The 18,722-nt window shown below is 42.4% G+C and overlaps 1 protein-coding gene across 3 annotated transcripts in view; it reads right to left on the reverse strand.

The window, feature by feature from the left end:
- The window catches only part of Tdrd5 (tudor domain containing 5), a 49,102-nt gene extending 31,020 nt beyond the window's left edge, over positions 1–18,082 (reverse strand). For 2 of the 3 annotated variants that reach the window (XM_026787613.1, XM_026787612.1), the window contains exons 1-9: positions 17,522–18,082; positions 16,439–16,674; positions 15,490–15,882; positions 12,628–12,824; positions 8,518–8,601; positions 7,370–7,426; positions 5,267–5,420; positions 2,274–2,482; positions 1,119–1,339 (exon numbers count right to left, since the gene is read on the reverse strand). In XM_026787613.1, the coding sequence (XP_026643414.1) occupies positions 1,119–1,339; positions 2,274–2,482; positions 5,267–5,420; positions 7,370–7,426; positions 8,518–8,601; positions 12,628–12,824; positions 15,490–15,882; positions 16,439–16,674; positions 17,522–17,670 (1,700 nt within the window). In that variant the 5' untranslated portion in view covers positions 17,671–18,082. The remainder of the gene's footprint in view (positions 1–1,118; positions 1,340–2,273; positions 2,483–5,266; positions 5,421–7,369; positions 7,427–8,517; positions 8,602–12,627; positions 12,825–15,489; positions 15,883–16,438; positions 16,675–17,521) is intronic. The other variant, XM_026787614.1, reaches the window with a different exon arrangement.
- Between the last annotated feature and the right edge of the window lie 640 nt (positions 18,083–18,722).

The raw sequence follows: 18,722 nt of genomic DNA on the forward strand, positions 1-18,722 counted from the left end.
AACACAACTTTCCAGGGGCTGGAGAGATGGCTCAGTGGTTAAGAGCATTGCCTGCTCTTCCAAAGGTCCTGAGTTCAATTCCCGGCAACCACATGGTGGCTCACAACCATCTGTAATGAAGTCTGGTGCCCTCTTCTGGCCTGCAGTCATACACACAGACAGAATATTGTATACATAATAAATAAATAAATAAATATTAAAAAAACCACAACTTTCCAAAGGGGCTGTTAAGACATTTATTAGTTATGTATTTATAAGGGCAGAGGACTTCAAGTTCCTCCATCCTTCATACTTCCCACATGCCATGGTTTCAGTTACCTAGGATAAACCACAGTCCAAAACTATTAAATGGAAAATTCAAGAAATCAGTAATTCATGGGCTGGAGAGATGGCTCAGCGGTTAAGAACACTGCCTGCTGTTCCAGAGGTCCTGAGTTCAATTCCCAGCAACCACATGGTGGCTCACAACCATCTGTAGTAAGATCTGGTGCCCTCTTCTGACCTGTAGAACACTGTATACATAATAAATAAATATTTTAAAAAAAAGAAAGAAATCAGTAATTCATAAACTCAAAGCTGTGTGCTGTACTGAGTTGAGCAGCACAGTGCAATCTTCACCATCTTCCCTCTGCGGCCCAGGGTCCGAGCCACCCCTTCAGGAATGCCCTTGAGCTACATGCCAGTTCAGTCCAGCTGCTACCACAGGAGATGGTCCTGACTGTTGTATTTTACTGTTAGTTTTGTGACTCTTACTGTATCTAATTTATAAGTTAATTTTAGCAAAGATAAGTGTGCATATGAAAAAACAGTGTACACATACAGTATGAAGAGAGTTTGGTATAATCAGTTTTAGCATTCACAGAGGGATTTGGAATATACACTATATATGGATATGAAGGGCTATTGTACATGCTTAGATTGGAAAATAGTTATTTTTCATAAAAATGATATTCTAGTACCACACATGGATTTTTCTTAAACTAATGTTTTAATTTTCTCAGTTTAAGTATCTGTATGATAAAAGCATCAGAAAGCAGAAGGTTTTTGTTACTTTAGGAGTCCTGAGAGCAAAATGCCCGACCATTACTGTTAACGAGATGGGAAGCGAGGCTCCCTACCGCATTTCGATCATCATGTCCTCAAGTAGCTCCGACGAGTCCCTGCTGTAGATGCGGATGTAGAACTGACTTGGAGAGATTATGTACTCCACAAAGACCCCCACCAGGGTGCTGGTGTCCAGTGGCGGAAGTCTGCAGAGTTTCTTTGCACGCACGGCATCTGGTGGGATGTCATGGTTTGCGATTGACAAGCTGAACTGGGATTTGTTTGTTTCTACTTGCTAAAGGGAGGCAGGGAGAGAAAGAAGTTATAGAAAGCCTGTAGGGGACATTTCCAATCTCATGACAGTGTCTCTCAAACTATTTCATGAGTCACTTTTTATCACAATCATCTTGAAGTTATAAAAATCCAGATTCTTGGGTCGAGCCAGGACTATGATCCAGGATGCTTTAGATGGAGCTCACAGCAACACACTACAGCACAACAAGGTCAGAGTGTTAAGCAAATGTCTTCAACAAAATGGGCAACGTGACATCTCAAATATTCAGGCTGGGGTAAGGTGAGTTCCCAACCTTTGATTACTGGTAGGCTTAGGCAGGCTATCTTTAAGGGATGGGCAGACTCAGACTAGCTCTATCAGAAGCTCTGCAATCACGTTCATTCTAAAACATGCTATCTCCTCTAGGCCTTCCCATCATCCTGAAGACAACACAGCAGGCTCTAGAACTGTTCATTCCCCTGAAGAGCCATCTACAGTGAGGAACAAAGAATTCATTTCTTCATAACATCAGATCTGAAACAGGAGATAAAATACAAACAGAAGTGTGTGAGGAGGTAACAGAGGAGAAAATTAAATGAATCAAGGAAGTGAGAATGGGCATAAAGGCATCTGTGGCCACAGCTGAGGCAGGCTCCCACACTCTATAAAGCCCTGAGGACTACAAGCCTCCAGCCTGAGGCTCAGCAGTAGAGAAACCAACAGAGCCATCAAAAGAGAACTTGATACCAACCATCTGAAAATCTTAAAAATCAGCTGTGTGGGAAATGAAAGACTGAAAACCAGAGGAAACACTTCATAAGGAGGTGCTGGACTGAAGAACTGGCCTCTTCCAAGGAACACGATTCTTAGGGCTATTTTCCCCTAAAGAGCATTCTGATCTAAACATTCACTCAGTTATTCTGACTACTATATCAAGTCCTTGAACCCCACTCACCAGCTGTAAAGGCTTTACCACAAGGTTAGGCTTCTTGTAAAGTTTCTGTTCTCGTTCCTTGTGGTTCTTCAAGGGGCAGTCCCATGTATTCTTCCTAACTGCTGCAGTCGACAGAGGGTTTCTAGAGGGGCTGGAGAGCCACACGTTGCCTTCTGTTTTCTTGTCTGGTTGAACTAAACACGAATTTCTGACTGACGAAAGGGCTCCGCCTGAAAGAGCCAGGGGGCCGCAGACCTGTCACTCCTGAGCTACTGCCACTAAGTGGCCCCCATGTGCCAGGCGCTGGGGAATCACTGACCTCTCAGATGGAGACACAAGGGAAGCTGTTGTAGAGCAAAAACAAACCCTAACATTCTCACACTGGGAAAGCAGGAGCTGGTACAACTTCTTAAACCTTGGCGAGCGACTTTCTCAACATTCTGGTTTCCAATTTCTCCTAAGCAGTGAGCAGTTAACATACAATATACATACTTTTTTTTTCTTGAAACAGGGTTTCTCTGTATAGTCCTTGCTGTCCTGGAACTCACTCTGTAGACCAGCTGGCCTTGAACTCAACAGATCCTCCTGCCTCTGCACACAACACACCCGTGACTGTGCATACACGGGTACCTGGGCTGGCACATTACAGGACTCCTTAGAGCTATGACTACAGTGGCTCCTAAAGAAAAACTCACAAGCACATTAAAATGTAGGCACAAAAAGATTAATCACAGGGCTGAGGATGTCAGCCAGCAGTGAGATGCTTGCCTGGAATGAAGGAGGGCCTAGTTTCATGCCTGAACAGCAAAATAAATAATAAAAAGCTAAAAATATTAGTCCTAATGCCTTTATAATGGTAAAAATGGAAACAATCTAAATGTCCACCAACAGGACACAGGTTAAATGAAATAAATCTAAGAATTGTGCAAAGGTAAAAATGAAAAATATTAATATGGAAAACAATATATTAAACATAAAAAGCAAAGGCAATATTTATATAATAATGTATTATATACAAAAAGTGTCATAATTAAATATAGAAATACACTCACTGAAGCTACAAGCACTAACTATCTCTGTTATTTCGTTTAAAAGAGCTTTTGTGGTTAAAAAAAAAATTCTATGACTTCAGATCAGCTCTCGCTTAGTTCTTCCAAGTCCTGGATTCAGAGCATGCGGCTTCCGCAACAAGGACTTCTCTCTAACCTCTGTGAGGCAACCAAAGGCAGCAGCCTGTATTGTTTTGGTTCATCCTCTAGCTGCCCTGACCCAGCACTGGAGTTTTAAGATGCCAAGGGAGACAAGCATTCAGTAATCCTACCCAGCTGCGACACCTGTGAGCACAATGACCAGAACAAGATCTCCTTAAAGGTGCAAGACTGGCACTTTTATCTTGACAGTAAGTCAATGACAGAAAATATGGAAAGGTAGTTGTACATCATAACCACTAATAAAAACTTATTATAAAATAGACCGGAAAAAGATTTAAAAAAACTGTCAGTGAAGCCTTGCCAACACAAGGATATCAGTTGACCCCCCAGAATCCACATTAAAAAAAAAAAGTCAGACATAGGATATGCCTGCCTGTAATCCCAGTGCTGGAGAACAGGGTCAGGGGGATACCTGGGTCTTCCTAGCCAACTAGTAATCCTATTTCAAAAGTAAACAAAATGTGGGCGGCACCTGAGGCTGTACTCCAGCTTCCTAGGCACTCAGACATGCACCTCCCCACATTTATATATTTTATAAAAGGGCCATATTGTCACCAGTGCAGATGTCACCACTGGGGGAACCGAGGAAGGACCCATGGGCTCTATCCACATGACCACATAAAAGACAATGCCCTAGGTCCACGGTGGGTCCCTATAGTAAATACAGAAATAGAAAATAGGACATTTTTGGAAAAATTGGTTTGGAGTTTATTTACTGTAAAAATATATATATGTAGCGCCTTTAATCCCAGCACTCGGGAGGCAGAGGCAGGCGGATCTCTGTGAGTTCGAGACCAGCCTGGTCTACAAAAGCTAGTTCCAGGACAGGCTCCAAAACCACAGAGAAACCCTGTCTCAGAAAACAAAAAAACAAAAAAAAACATGTAGGGTTTCTCAATATTTCCTAGATTCTGACTGTCTTTGTATAAGAAGTGTAGCAAAAATTCTAAGTAGCCTTAATAAGTAAAACCCGGAGTCAGATATTAGGCAGTGAAAGTTGAAGGATCAGAGAAGCAGTGTGGCCAGTCACTACAGAGACCTTTTACCTCTACTGATGCTCAGATCAAAGGGGTGATCCTGTCCTCTGCCTGCCTCCTCAGACTGCAACGAGCTCCTGTCTCCTCCCGCCTTATGTTCCTCTCTCCACACAGCCATATCACTCCTGTCTCCACTTCCCTACTGCTGGGATTAAAGGCATCGGACCCCAAGTGCTGGGATCACCATTGTGTGAGTTCTGTTTCTTTTAAAACTGGATCAATTTTGTGTAGCCCAGGGTGGCTTTGAACTAACAGAGATCTGTCTGCCTCTGTCTCCTGAGTCCTGGGATTAAAGGTGTGTGCCACCACTCCCTGGCCTCTAGTGGCTTAGCTCTGCACTCTGATCTTCAGGTAAGCTTTATTTGTTAAAACACAAAACATCCATGCACATAAAATAAAAATAATTTTTTAAAAAAGAAATTGCTGGACATGGTGGCTCATGCTTGTAATCTCAGCACTCAGGAGACTGAGACAGAGATTTAAGACCAGTAGGGGTTACACAGTGAGCTCCAGGCCAGCCTGGGCTACATAGTAAAAAACCTATCTCAAAAAACTCAAAAATTAATAAGTTAAATTATAAAAATTTGATTTTTTTAAACAATACAGGTTTAACTTGACTATAATATCACTAAGAAGGTCCCTCGTCAAACTAGCATGAGGTGTTTTGGGTCACGTGATTCTAATGATGACTCTTAATGCTTTACTCTTCCTTGTCTTCAAAAGCACAGTTAAGAAAGGAGGTTTGTATTATACCAGTTTAACTCACCAGGAGGGACGGGCTTCAGGTCAGCATCAAACACCAGCAAGTCTTGCTTTTCTTCACTGAACTCGACGCGGAGAATGTCACTCAGAGCGCCAACAAGTTCCGTCACGTTTAAGAACCCTAACTGTTTTGGTGAAAGCTGCTCTTTAAAAATTAGCTGTCGGAAAACAAACAGAAAAGCATGAGGACTCTGGACCTTGATACTCGGGGTTCAGTGAACTCATGCATACAAGCCTGTTTCATGGGCAGCCAATCTAACCTAACCACTGCACTCCAGCTCCCAGTGACAGATCCCTCCCCAGATACCAAGCAGACAGCTCCTGAAGAAACTCAAGGCACTCTAGGTACCACAGGCATGGGCATGCATGCGAGAACAGAACACACGTTTCCATCTCCTGAACCAACATAAAGCTATCAGCAAACCGAACAACAAATGGGTGGGCCAGGGTGGCGTGGGCAAGGGAGGTGGCAAATTAGAATTAGCATCTATTTCTTCAGGTTACATATTGCAACTTCTTTACCTGTTATGTTTACCAGTCTCTAATGGTTTCTCAAAGAATTGTGTGCATTACTGTGAAAACATAACATAAAACTAGGGTGGGAGGATTAAAAATATCAATAAGTAACTGCTTTTTTAGACTTAATTTTTTAAAATCGTGTCTGCATGTGGATACAAGCACCAGCGCCCTGAGAAGCCAGAGGTGTTATAGACAGTTATGAGTCACCTGACATGGGTGCTGGAAACTGAACTCAGGTCCTCTGGGCTATCTCTCCAGCCCCCAAATTAGTAATTGTTCATAGTATATTCAAAAGGTCCAAGCAAATTTTCAGCAAAAATAAGTTTCAGGAGGGGGGAAGAGGATAAAACAAATGATGTGGGTGATCAAAGTTTTATATATACATATGTACACATGAAATTGTGAAAGAATAAACAATTTTAAAGAAGAAATTTATGGTGAAAATCCTCACAAATAAAAAATTGATTAAAATGAGCGGCAAACGAGTCTCTGCTCACCCCCAAATGCTTCAGTCACCTAGCAACCATTTCCCTACAAATAACTATTACCACCTTTGTCTAACTTTCCAGAAATTGTCAAAACTTAATTGCGCTTTGATATAAGATTATATAAGTTATGCATCTTGCTTTTTCAGTTACTATAAAGGTAATTTCATATTGTTATTATATTAAACACAGCTTAGGTGCACTTTATAGTTAGTTGAGTCAATTCATTGATACGTCAGATGTATTTTATTCTAGTGCTTTTGGTATTGCTTCCAATGATCAGCGACAAAGAAGCTGACATAGTTCTACTTCCACACCCCTTCTTTTCCAGAACCCCGGCCCACTGATGTAAGCTACAGTTTTCATATGTATTACATCATCTTCATGTTTTAAACTTTAAATAGCAGTATGTTCTAATTGGTAGAAGAGAGCAGCCTTTTAGGTGCACTTACATGTTCACTTTATCCTCTGTTCCTCAGTTCTAATCTGGCATCATTTCATTTAGCCTTAAGTATTATATTTACCTTTTCTTACAATACAGGTCTATTCACATTTCTCTATTTCTTGATTATCAGAAATGTCTTTATAGTGCCTTCATTCTTGATATTATTACTGAGTATAAAATCAAGACTGTATATGGAGTGTTCTGCTTTTACACATCTCTTCTTGGTACTGTCACACTTTTAAAAATATGTTATCAAGTTGCACGGTGGTGGCACTCATCTTTAATCCCAGCACTTAGAAGGCAGAGACAGGAAGAGCTCTGTGAGTTCGAGCCCAGCCTGGTCTACAGAGCAAGCTCCAGACAGGCTCCAAAGCTACAGAGAAACCCTGTCTCCAAAAAAGCCAAAAATATTTGCTAATCATTATATTTCAATGATGTTATAACAGTAAGTAGTAAAAACAGTCTTCCTATTCATAACTAAATATTTGTTACTAGCCATATCTTAACTATCATAATGATTTAAAAAGCAACTAAGACACAAAACAAGATATAAGTGTTAAAAGCACAGATTTAGAGGATCCAGGAGCAACAGCAAATTAGTCTATTATAAGAAAATTAAGCAATACAGAGAGTAGGCTAGTAAGAAGAAAATAGTTACCTCAAATTCTCCAAGCAGTTTAGAAATAAACAAACCTTGTGGAAACTTAGATACAACCTAATCAACAGAAAAAAAACACAGATAAAATTGAAATATTTGGACAAAACTAAGATTGGTTTTAATTTCAAAAAACATACTATCATAAATATTTCATTTTGCACATTTGCATAATTTTAGGACAAGTCCCCAGAAATGGACTTGCTTCAATCTCAATACAGTATAAAGAACATTGTGCCTTCTTAAACCTTCTAGATGTATTTTATATAAAATTTTAATTCACACATCAAAGAAGATATAAAGTAAATACCTCTTTAAAATCTTGTGACGAAGAGACAATTTCTGCTGTATTTCAGGAAACATCCTTTCAGACGGGCACACATATGTGCCCCATTACCCATCATTTCACACGAAAGGACACAGCAACCGTGGCAGAAGCCCTGCAGCATGTACAGGGCACACTGCCTTGGGAACCAATGGCAGCAGGCATTAACTCTTAGGAGCCACATCATGATCCTTAGTTTAAATGAATCCTTAATCAACAAATACTTTTCCTCTAATTTTTTTTGATGTTGTATTAATCATGAACATCCTTGAACAAACAATTGTTAGACACTTGTCCAAGTTTCAAAAGCAATGAGAAGGTGCCTGAGCATATTGGATTGACCTATGTCCCACCAAAGTCACAGTAAGTGAAGGGAGGTCATGTGGCTGAAAGTAAAGCTATCATCCCAAGGGTCTACCAATTCAGATTTTAATAGTAGTGCAGCAACTTTTATCTTCAACAAATCAAATGCCTGGTGTCTTTGATGGCAGCCTATACACTACATAACTGTTCAAGGGACTTCAACTGCAGAAACTTTTAAATAGCCAAGGTCCAAAGCAACTCAGACTTTAATCCCTCACAGGTCTTCCTAAGTGAAACATGGAACATAAACAGAGATATTGTAATAATATTTGTAATAATGCTACATATACAGGAAAGGACATTGGATTAGACAGATCTGGAACTGTTTGTTGGGCAATGGATGAAGAGAGAAGAATAGAAGGACCATTTTCTAAACAATTTCACATTAAAATTTTAAGTCCAATTTTATTGCTTTTTCTGATTTAAAAATTATTTTTGTTTCCCAGAAATGGAAAATACTTACAAATTTTATCTTATGTTTTAAGTCTGGATCAATAGTCCCCCCTGGTCCAACTTGGGCAATAACTGATTTGAATGTGTTCTCCAACTATGAATAAAAGAAAAAGTCAAATCACTAAAAAGTCAAAGACAAATGTAAGCAATCTATAAAAGGAAATGTTTTTCAATCAAATGAGTCCAATCCTGTTCTTAAAAAGTGGCACTGACGGCCGCCACAGAGATGGCTCAAAGTTTAAGACCACTTACTCTCTTGTAGAGAGCCTGAGCTCGGTTCCCAGACTTTGACCTCCGTGGGCACCTGCATTCACATGAACATACTCATATACAGACAACGCATGCACATAGTTAAAATTTTAAGTATCATTGAGACATTTTATATTATATAAATATACAAATGGGATTTGTGTGAAACTAGGCACTGAGGAATATTCCAAGATAAACAGCATTATCTACAAAAATTCTATAGTCAGCAGTTAACCTGGTACAAGGATACTTGCCATTCATTTTCTGAAGTTACTTAGTATTTATTACATACTTAGTGACTGCCTAATGACTTTCAGCAAGGTCCTGAAAGGTAGGAAGGAGTGTTGAGTCAGGGCACAAGTGGAATTAATGGCCTTGTCTAGAGAACAGTGGGGGAAGCTCCTTTATGTAATATAAGCAAAGGAAGAAAGAAATGGTAGGACAGAAGGGCTATGCATGTGGGCAGTGGCTAAGAATTGCTACCTAACAGTTATTCAGAAGCACAGGCCTGGCCTCTCATCAAGATGTAGGTGAAGAGGAGGGCGGGCAAATATTGAGAAATAGACAGTGATTGAGAAAGATGTCCACCAACATGCGCGCAAACACACGCACGCACACGCATGCACACAAGTCAGAAACAGGGCAAGCATCTCCACTCCCACCATTTCTTTTCATATTAGAGAGCCCAGCCTAAGGATGATGAGAAAGAAGGTAGACATACTGAAGCAAAACTGGGGCAGGAGAGAAGGCTTCAGCGGCTACACGCACTGGCAGTGGTGGTGCATACCTTTATTCCCAGCACTTGGGAAACAGAGGCAGATGGATCTCTTGAGTTCAAGGCCAGCCTGGTCTACACAGAAAGTTCCAGTACAGCCAGGGCTACACATAGAAACTACCTCAAAAAAAAATGGCACTAGCTTCTTTCCCAGCACCCATATGGCACATGGCCTCTCACAACTGTCTGTGACTCCAGTTTCAGGTGATGTGACACCCTCTTCTGGGCTCTGAAGGCACGAGCTGTATACACTGTGCTCAGGCATATGCCACAGGCAAAAATACCCATTCTCATAAAAATATATAAGCAATAATTAACATGAAAATATCATCTTTAACACAATAAAAATATGAAAGGCATAAGTAAGCTTAATAAAATGTATACAAGCCATATATACTGAAAGTTATTAGACACTGAGAGAATTTAAAGATAAAAATAATGAGGAATGCTATTTTCTTGAATTCTGAGATTTAACATTATTTTTCATCAAACTCACCTATAATATCCAATGCAATTCTAGTCAAAATCATAAGACTTACTTTTGACAAAAATTAATCAGATTTCTATACAACTAAATATACATGGAGATGTAAAATGTAGAATAACCAAACAATTGTAAACAAGAAATTTGTAGGACTCAATTTTATAATTTTAAGCTACTATAAAACGATCAAGGAGCACTGGGTAACGAGGTATTCAGTGTGGGGAGCATGCAGGTCCAACAAACCGCACTACCATAACTGGCGAGCCTTTTTTTAACACTTCTTATTTAAAAGGTTTTTTTTTTTCATTCTATATACCAACCACAGTTCCCCCTCCCTCCCCTCCTCCTACCCTACCTCACACCCAACCTCCTATCCATTCCTCAGAAAGGGTAAGGCCTCCCATGGGGAGTCTACAAAGTCTGGCATATCAAGTTGAGGCAGGACCAAGACCCTCCCCCCATATCGCGACTGAGCAAGGAAGGTATCCCTCCATAGGGAATGGGCTCCAAACAGCCAGTTCATGCACCAGGGATAAATCCTGGTCCCACTGATAACTGGCAATCCTTATTCAGGAAACTTCAGAACTGGCATATTATACAAAGATTAATTTGAAATTGGTAATAGACTGAAATATATAATCTAAATCTCAAAAATTTGAGAAAAAATTTAGAATTTGTCATTTTATATCCAGTAAAGATTAGTAAACAAGAACCACATGAAACTCAAAAAATTAGATTACCAAGAATCAAAGGCTTCCATCTACAGAAGGCAAGATTAAGAGAAGCAAGAGTGGAGCTGGAAAGACGGTCCAGTGGCTGAAACACCAGCCTTGCAGAAGACCCAGGTTCAATTCCCAGCATCCACCTGCTGGCTCACAACCATCTGTAACTCTAGTTCCAGGGAACCTGATAGCCTCTTCTGGCCTTCCTGGCCACCAGGCATGCACATGGTACACATACATACAGGCATATAGGCAAAACATTCATATACACAGAATAAAATAAATAAACCTATAACTTCTTGGAACATCTTTAAGAGACTGTCTTGACTGTGTTAATATAAATTAGAAGATAAACCTTAACTATGAGTGGAGCCGTTCCCCAGGCAGAACAGCCTAGACAGTATAAAACAGAGCTGGCAAACTGGGCACCAACGTTAATTATTAATCCATTGCTCTCTGGTCTTGACTGTGGTTGTGAGAGGACCAGTTCACTCGAGCCCCTGTTTCTGGGGTGCCCTGCCATGATGAACTGGAACTGTGAGACAAATCCTGGAGTCACTGGAACAAGACCTTCAGCCTCTCTACATCTCAAGCTTCTGGGGGGGAGGAGGTGGCCTGAGAGGACTCTTAGCTGGTAATAACCCAGCCCACAGCCACATCACCTTCAAGTAAACAGACACAGGCGCTCTCCCCTTTATGGTGCTGGAAGCAGATGGTTTTTATAGAAGCCTCGGCTCTTGGCACTGTCTGCAGGGTCTGCGGTGTGCTGAGGAAGGGCCCCACATATGAACATGGAAGGCTTCATCTGAGCTAAGAAGACAAAGTGCTGGCTTCCATCAGCTTAGGTTACAGCAAATCCATGCAGGCCAGTTCAACAGGCAAAATACTGCTATATGGAAGACTGGAACATTAATTTCAACCATGCAGAGAAATACAGTACTAGTTTAAGTTGTATCCCTTGAAAACTGGTAATGAGGAAACCTGCTGTGACTGTAAAGTTAAGATAATAAATCTCTCAATTAGCTCTATTATGCTGCAAATATTTTATACAAATGAAAATCAGTGCTTTCTTCTGCTTATGAAATACACCACACCCTTTGATGCCCAAAAATTAAATACATAAAATCTAAAAATTTAACAAGTTAAACCATAAGCCAGGAGAAAGTACATATAAATTCTTCTATCCATTTCACCAGGCTATAGTGATGAACACACCTTTCATCCCAGCACAGGTGGATCTCTCTGAGTTCAAGGCTAGCCTGGTCTACAGAGTGAGTTCCAGTACAGTCAGAGCTACACAGAGAAAGCCTGTCTTGGAAAAAAAATTCTTCTATTTTAATAAAATGACAACTCAATCTTATAAAATGAGCAAGTGACCCTGACACTTCAAAGATAATGTACAAAAGGCAACTATGTGCGTAAGACAAATAACATGATTTTTAGATATATTCTTCAGCATAAAATCAAATGACATAATACTAAACAGAAGTGCAGACATGGAGGTGTCTGCCCAAACCTCCCAGAAACAATGTAGGGAATAAAACAGGAGAGATAAATGGGAAGGGTTAGTGACACCTACAATCAAGGAATGGCTAGCGTCAACCTTCTGTCTTTATTATTTTGTGTGTATAGGTAAATGCTTGCATGTACATATGTGGCCTGGTATCTGCAGAGGCCAGGAGGGGACGTCAGGTCCCCTGCAGCTGGAGTTACAGATGTTGTGAGCCACCACGTGCTGGGACTGAACCTGGGTCCTCCACAGGAGCTGTCGATGATGGCGTGACTTCTCCAGCTCCAGGTTAGTCAACTTTCCCGTCAGGTCTAAGTGAACACACTGAGCTCAAAAGCATATTTTTTGCATAATTCTATCCCTGACCTCCAGCAGCTTACCTGGTTTAGTTTTCCAGTGTGGTTCAGCCTTGAAGTCTCCGCTGTGCTGAGTGTGGGCATCTTCTCCATACTCAATACTGGCTTTAGTGACTCCATACTTGAAGTGCGTTGGGAAAAGCAGGTCTTCGCTACTGGGAATCCAGTAGAATAATATGACCCCTGTTGCTTCATTCTAAATGGCTGAGTAAAAGTTTTACCTTTTATGAAGAAAAGAAAAAACAGTGACTAGCAATTTCCCAGAGATTTTTAGAGAAAAAGACTGTGAGCTAACAGCCTCAACTTAGAAGAAAAAATTAAAGAAAAAAAATGTATACAGCCAATAAAACTTACTATATAAGTGATTCATTTAAAAAAAAATACTAAGAAACTATGTTCCTGAAAAGATTGCTACTCTCTAAAACTCCATGTTAGGTCTCCTGAATATGACTGAGAAGTAGCATTTTATAGGAGAAAAAAAAAAACCTTTAAAACTGTATTTCGGGCTGGAGAGATGGCTCAGAGGTTAAGAGCACTGGCTGCTCTTCAAGAGATCCTGAGTTCAATTCCCAGAAACCACATGGTGGCTCACAACCATCCATAATGAGACCTGGTGCCCTCTTCTGGCCTGCAGACATACGTACAGGCAGAACACTATACATAATAAAATCTTTTAAAAATAAACAAACAAACTGTGCTTCATTTCAAAGAGCTAACAGTATCCAACTAAGAAGTTTGCATAGAACTATGCTTCTCATGGTGGTTGACCACCTTTTTTAAAGAAAGGGAGGAGAAAACGCTGTAAAGGTTATGGGATGGTCCTACAATTTAAATTCTCATAAATATCGGGGAGTGTATTCTGTAGCACAGCATGTATCCCTGAAAAGCATCACAGCTTAGTCCATTCTTTACCCCAATATCAAGTTTACCAAATACACCAATTACTCCTGAGATATCTGATATCATGGAGATGAGCCATGGATTGAAAACGTGAACAAGCCAGTCACCAGGAAGGAACATCTACTTCTACTGTTCAGGAAATGTGTGAAAACTGCTTTACATACTTTTTTGTCTGTTTCCTTCCAGTGCTGAAGAACAAACCCAGGGTCTTGTACATGCTAGGTAAGTGCTCTACCACCAAGTTACATACCCAACCCTTGTTAATGCTCTACCACCAAGTTACATACCCAACCCTTGTTAAGTTTAATGGCACAGCTGAGTTTTCCTAAATCTGAGCCCCTGAATTACACTGATAAGGTTGACATGCATATCCCCAACACAGTTCCAGGACAGGCAGAGCGAGCTAGTACACACCCCCAAGAGTTCCAGGACAGGCAGAGCGGGCTAGCACACACCCCCAACAGTTCCAGGACAGGCGGAGCAGGCTAGCACATACCCCGACAGTTCCAGGACAGGCAGAGTGGGCTAGCACACACCCCCAACAGTTCCAGGACAGGCAGAGTGGGCTAGCACACACCCCCAACACAGTTCCAAGACAGTCCATCACCCACCAGTTTAAACACTGCTTTGTAAATTCATGAGTCTCATGACTCACTTACTTTGATCTAAATGCAGACATTGGGGAAAGGGTCAGTGACACAGGCATGAAATTCTCTGCACTAGGCTCCCTTCCCTGAGCAGTGTATGTTCTAAGGTCTAGAATGATCACATCACCCTTGAGCCATCTACTGCGTAGTATAGACTTATTAAACAGCAGGCTCTCTACAGACCTTGTCTCATGGAAAGTCCTCAGTACAACTCTGAATCCCATGTATTACATGTACTTTGGAGATCTGGAGATCAAGGCTTATGCAGATGAGCTAATCTGCCAATCATTATTCAACTTGCAAGTGAAACACCGATTTTAACTTTAACTCATTCCTTCAATTCCTTTTCTATACATGTCAGGATTGCTCTAACATGTACTCATCCACAGAACATTTTTTTTTTTTTTGGTTTTTCGAGACAGGGTTTCTCTGTGGCTTTGGAGCCTGTCCTGGAACTCGCTCTGTTGACCAGGCTGGTCTCGAACTCACAGAGATCCACCTGCCTCTGCCTCCCGAGTGCTGGGATTAAAGGCGTGTGCCACCATCGCCCGGCAGAACAATTATTTCTAAAAAACATTTCATGTGTATGGGTATTTGGCCTGCAAGTATGTCTGTGTGACATATGCATGGCTGGTGCCCACAGAGGCCAGAAAGGGGGATGAGATGGTCTGTACCCCAAGTTAGACAACTGTAAGTGCACAGTGCTGAATGTTGGGCCTCTGGAAGAGCAGCCAGCACTCTTATCTGCTGAGCCATCTCTCTAGCCCCACAATTTTTTCTAATTTCATTTTTTTATAATTTTATAGATGAATAAATACTGTATATCATTTCCACTTCACCCTCTCCCCTCTAGTCTCCCCGCCTCGCCCCACACACGTATGTATATGAACACAGCCTGCTGAGTTCACTTGGGCATTGCTCACATATAGATATATTTAGGACTGACTTCTTGGGATTAGAAAATCCATCATAAACTGGGCAGTGGTGGCACACATCTCTAATCCCAGCACTCAGGAGGCAGAAGCCAGCCTGGTCTGCAGAGCAAGTTCCAGGTCAGACAGAGCTGCTACAGAGAAACCCTGTCTCAAAAAAAAAAAAAAAAAAAAAAAAAAAAGCAAAAAGGGAACCCATCATATGGCTTGTCTCTGGATAAGACTGATTCTCTCTCTGCAGCTGTTAACTGCCTGTAGCTCTTCATCCTGGGGTGGAACCTTCTGAGGTGTTCCCCATCACACTGAGGTGTCAACTGCTACTGACTTGTGCGGGTCTTTCTCAAGTGACCATATTTTTGAAAGGGCATGGGCATGACCCAAGGTTAACGCCACCCCTCCGAGCTTACCTGCTGGCCAGCCTCTCTGCTTTTCCCCTGGTGCACTCTTTTTTAGTGTCAGCAAGGAGCCAGCTCTGGTCTGCTCTACAGAAATGACATCCGAAGCAGCACTGAGCACTTCAAACATGGAGAGGAATCCGTACTGCATATACTGAAACGATCGTCCAAAGCGCCTGGCAAACGCCTTCTCAAAGTCAGAAAGGAGCACAGGAGAAAATGCCAGAAGGTCTTTCAACTCACTCTTCACAAAGGCTGGGAGTATAGGGGGCACCCTTCCCCGGTAAGGCACCCGGCCAGAGCAAACGCTGGTTCTTCCCTTCTGTATGGAGTTTCGGACCTTATGGCTTCTCCTCTGCTTTGCAACTAAACTTGCTATTCCTTTGGTGGATTCATCTGGAATGGCTAAGGAGACACGGGGGGAAAAGTCACTTTCAGGTAAAAGCCAAACTCCACTTCTTTGTAACTGCAATTGTGCAGGCAGTTTTCTCTCTCCAAGGAGCAGTCTATGTAGGCAGCATAACACCAGGCTCCTGGCCCCACCATTTTCACATTCTGACCAACAGTTTCCTAACTCCTCTACCAGAAGACGCAAAGAGCCTACCCTACTGTCTTATTACTGTTGACACCTGGAAGTTGAGACTATTAATGAAGACCAAACTTGCCTACAATGACATTTTTGTGCTTCATAAAATTTAAACTGAGTTTTAGGAATTTCAAAACCAGTAATCTGATTCAAATATAGTTTTGTGACTATCCATTTTTCTGGAGCATGGAAATTTGGGGGTGGGATGGTGTTTTGCTCTTCTCTTTGCCCATAACCTCAAACATGCTAAAGACCACCATCCTTTGACATCCGCCACCCTGAAATATAGGATTAACTGTACAGTTAGGACAACTCTATACTGAATAATATCTTTTAATTATAAAGCTTATACATCTTCCAAAATCTTAAACGTACCTTTCAGTATTACCGTACCATCCCCACAGGGGCAGACACAAACCACATCAGGCATATCCAACACCAGCTCCATAGTGGACCGATATCCAAGGATTCGGAGTGGTAGATGGTTCCCAACCATCAAAAGGTACTCCTTCTCCAACTGTTGTGGGGTCAGACCATCTTTAGTGGAAATAAGGAGTGACCTTATCTCTTTCCTCAGACAGTCCTGAATACGCTCTTGTTCAGACATTGTGCTAGAGCATTTAAGGAGGAAAAATAAAAACTTTTGAGAGAAAGTGGTCAAACCCATGGCAGAAAAACAAACAAACAAAAAGGCCCTTTAACAACCAGCCTGAAAAAATATTTTTAAAAAAATCAGTTGTAAAATTTATAGATCATAAGACTGAGGGAATACCGTAAGAGTTTTCATGAACCCTTCTGCCACACTCCCTACAAACCCCAAAGTCCAGCTTTTATGGAGGAAGGCACCTTCCCAATCATTTGATTGCCAATGGCTGGCGTGAAGTCGCAGCTGGGCCAGGTTGATTACAGTGCTTGCTCAAGGACGTCTCAAGCTCGCTTAGGAGCGTCATTTCCCACGGCAACTCAGTATGGGCTGGAATCTCTCGCCACTCTTTGGGAACCGAGAGTATTAGGCCGCGATGCAGGAGCGAGCGGAAGATGCGGGAACCGGCCGCAAGCCATCCCATTTCACGTGGCTCTACTCGAGCGGCCGCCGTCCCGCGCCTCCCCAGCTGGTCCTCCTGCCTGCCCCCTCGGCCTTCCCGTGACCCGAGGCGGGAAGGCGTGCGGAGGGCGGCGGTAGCGCATCCCTCATCCCTCTGCGGCCCGCCACTACCTGTCTGCCGTTCGCCCGCACCCGCGCTGCCGTTGCGCGCCGCCCAAGTCCGGGCTGCTCCGGGAGGGCAGCGGCGGAGCTGAGCCGGCCAGGGTGTCGCGCGCCTGCGCACCACAGGCCGTTGAACCCCCGAGCGCCGCGTTCCACGCGAGAGGGCGCGGCCTGTGTGACGGTTAGCGCAGACCGGCGTGTGTGTGTGGCCGTGGCCGCTCTCACCCTGCGAGGTGGTGCTGTCCGCCCACCTCTTATGAAGCCGTGGGAAGACGCAGGTGTGGCCGCTGCACTGCCCCAGCCCCGTGCGCCGCGGGGTCGTCCTGCCTGCGGGCACCTGCGGGAGGCAGGAACCGCTGCAGCGGTTGATTTGGCTAAGCCGAGACAGGTGGCCCTCCATCCCGCCTCATCAAACCTGAAGATGTGCTTGGTCCGTAGGTCTGCGAGTATTTGACGGAAAATTAAGTAAGAGATTAAGTAAGAGCGAGTCTGGTTCTGGCTTGAAAATCGCTGCTGAGCTGGATGCGACCTTGACTCCTAGAAGAGTGAAAAGGATGGATGGGCGGGCCTTGGAATGAAGAACGTTCCCGGTGCAATGGAAATAAGAGAACTGGGAGGCTAAAGAAGATAGACTGCTCTTCCAGAGGACCCGGGTTCAATTCCCAGCACCCACATGGCAGCTCATAACTGTCAGAAGATCCAGTTCCAGGGGATCTGACACCTTCTCACCAATGCACATAAAATAAAGTTAAATAAACCATAAGAACATTTAAAAAAAATGAAGAAAAAAAAAAGAAGATAGGTTTGTTGGATTTGTAGAATAAGCCAAATTGACGGACTCAAAAAAATAAAATTAAAAACCCTAGCAAGTAGCCCGGCGTAGTGGTTGGTGGTGCTTACCTTTAATCCCAGCACAGGCAGACACAGGTGAATCTCTGTGAGTTCGAGGCCAGCCTGGTCTACAGAGCTAGTTCCAGGACAGCCAGGACTGTTAATTAGAGAAACCCTGTCTCGAAAAACCAGAAACCAAAGCAACAAAAAACAAACCCAAAAAACTAGCAATGTAGGGTATGAATACCTTTCCCATAACAATATGCAATCGTAAATGGACAAACTAAAAGAGTCAAAGAATTCAAATTAAGAGACCAGAAGCTGGGTGAAGTGATGCACACCTAGCACTTGGGCGATGGAGAGAAGAAAAACAGCTTGGTTGTATAGAAGGAGTGTGATAGGGAAGTACACACACACACCTTCTGCCCAAAGTTCCTAAGTGATTATTCCAAGAGAACAAAATGTACCATCAATGAATGAGGAATATTAAAGAATCTCTTAAAAACAAAGTAGGAAAGATTTATATATTCGGTTGACAGTAGAGGAGTTGCTGATTAGTAAATTAACAGAAAATTCTGAGATGAAAAATGGACCCTAACTGGGCAGTAATGATGCACACCT

This window comes from Microtus ochrogaster (genome assembly GCF_000317375.1).
Source record: "Microtus ochrogaster isolate Prairie Vole_2 chromosome 6 unlocalized genomic scaffold, MicOch1.0 chr6_random_2, whole genome shotgun sequence".
NCBI classification, from domain to species: domain Eukaryota; kingdom Metazoa; phylum Chordata; class Mammalia; order Rodentia; family Cricetidae; genus Microtus; species Microtus ochrogaster.